Source organism: Sinocyclocheilus rhinocerous, unplaced genomic scaffold, assembly GCF_001515625.1.
Source record: "Sinocyclocheilus rhinocerous isolate Xijiao unplaced genomic scaffold, SAMN03320098_v1.1 scaffold3924, whole genome shotgun sequence".
Taxonomy (NCBI): Eukaryota; Metazoa; Chordata; class Actinopteri; order Cypriniformes; family Cyprinidae; genus Sinocyclocheilus; species Sinocyclocheilus rhinocerous.
In genome coordinates this window covers 35595-37325 of record NW_015656030.1, presented here as the reverse complement: position 1 = coordinate 37325, position 1731 = coordinate 35595, and the positions used below count along the sequence as shown (strand labels likewise).

Here is a 1731-nt window from a genome sequence, read left to right as displayed (position 1 = left end):
TGTGTGTGTGTGTGTGTGTGTGTGTGTAATTTTATTACCTGCTGTGGTTGTATTTTCGCATCTGTTTCACAACCCTCCTTTTCTTTGCACTTTAGCAGATTGTGTAGTGAATGAGCCACAGCATAAACTGATTTGTAGACGTTGCTAGCATATCTTTGTTCTGGCACATCTTCATTGTTGCTTTTCAGCACAAGGAGATCCTGATATACGTTGCAAATTAATTCATTTTGTGAAGAATTGCCCTCAGTCTGTGTGCATGGAAAAGCTGTTTCCCAGAATTCTTTTATAACAAAATCCGCAAAACCTTCAATATTATTTTTTTTCACTGCAAACCCTAGTGATCCTCCTAGAACATGAAAACTATTTGAAGTGATCATACTGTCTGCTGTTATCCATGCCTCCACACCTATTACTTGTAGGCCCGTCATGTTCTGAATAATTAACTGATCAAGTAGATTGTTCATCTCAAAATTGGTCAGAAATGCGATAATGACTTTTGCAGTGCCTTTTTTTATTGTGTCTACAACATTTCTGAGTTTTTCAGGCTCTTTTCTCTGAAATTTCACAGAATACTCCACACAAATGCCTTCTTTCTCAGCTGTATTTAGAAATATAGCCATTCCATAGTTTCCATAGTCATTGTCACTGTTCACAGCTCCCACCCAAGACCAGCCAAAATGCTTGATTATGTATGCAAGTGCTCTGCTCTGGTGGTAATCACTAGCAATAGTCCTGAAGAAATAGGGATAATCTTTTCTATTACTGAGGCATTCACATGAGGCTGAGGGACTTATCTGAAAAAAAAGAGCACAGGAAACAGTGAAACAGTTATCATTATGGTAATTATGTCAAACATTTAGTGATTTTGCTCCTTACCACAGGAATTTTAAAAGGCCCTGTAGTTCTGGACAAAATCACTGTGTTGGAAGACTCTGTTTCTCCTATGATAGCATGTATAGGAGACTGTCCATTGCATCTGTCCCCTGATACAAATTCTTGACCATTCATTAATGCCATATTTGCACCCATAGAAGATAGTATTGAACCACAGGTATCATAAATCTGGTAACCAATTGAAACATTTGGAAGTAAAGTTACACTTGTGTTAATCTCCTCAATGGCAAAGATCATGATTTGAGCCATTCGAAAATCTCGTAGACTCACACTGTGAGAAAAATAAATAAATAATTAAAAAAACAGAAGGTTAAACAAACATAATTTTTAATTAATTAATTGCTGTAATGATTCTAAAATAAATTTTTAAAGTAAAAAAACCTTGAGCATGATAAAAGCTGAGGCTTTTGCGTGAACTTAAATGAAGGTAATGTCTCTATGCTGTGGACTGGAAAAAGTGCTCCAATAGTTACGTCTCCATCCTTTGATAAGAGCGGGTACTTAGGGTCTCCCATCATACGGCAAAGAGACTTTTCTGCCTTTGCATGAAGTTGAAAGAAAAGCAGAAGTATGCAAAGAAAGACAGACATCCCAAAGAATGAGTGCAGCTGTGGCCAAATGCAACTGGCTTGATACTGGCTTGATATTTGCACTTTTATGCATATGTTCAATATGGATGATTGATTGTGAATGCAGCCAATGACCTCATAGGGCAGGACATGGGCCAAGTCAAGCAACAAATAATCAGTTGTTGCTGTGAAATTATATTTGGATACATAGTGTCTAACAAATGATGGCTCTTACATATTTTTTTTTTCTAAATGTATTCACATTTAT

At 36.6% G+C, this 1731-nt stretch overlaps 1 protein-coding gene across 1 annotated transcript in view; it reads right to left on the bottom strand.

The window, feature by feature from the left end:
• Positions 1–1499, bottom strand: part of LOC107719305 (extracellular calcium-sensing receptor-like) — a 6545-nt gene extending 5046 nt beyond the window's left edge. The window contains exons 1-3 of the mRNA XM_016526706.1: positions 1276–1499; positions 877–1165; positions 39–794 (exon numbers count right to left, since the gene is read on the bottom strand). Coding sequence (XP_016382192.1) covers positions 39–794; positions 877–1165; positions 1276–1484 — 1254 coding nt within the window. The 5' untranslated portion in view covers positions 1485–1499. The remainder of the gene's footprint in view (positions 1–38; positions 795–876; positions 1166–1275) is intronic.
• Between the last annotated feature and the right edge of the window lie 232 nt (positions 1500–1731).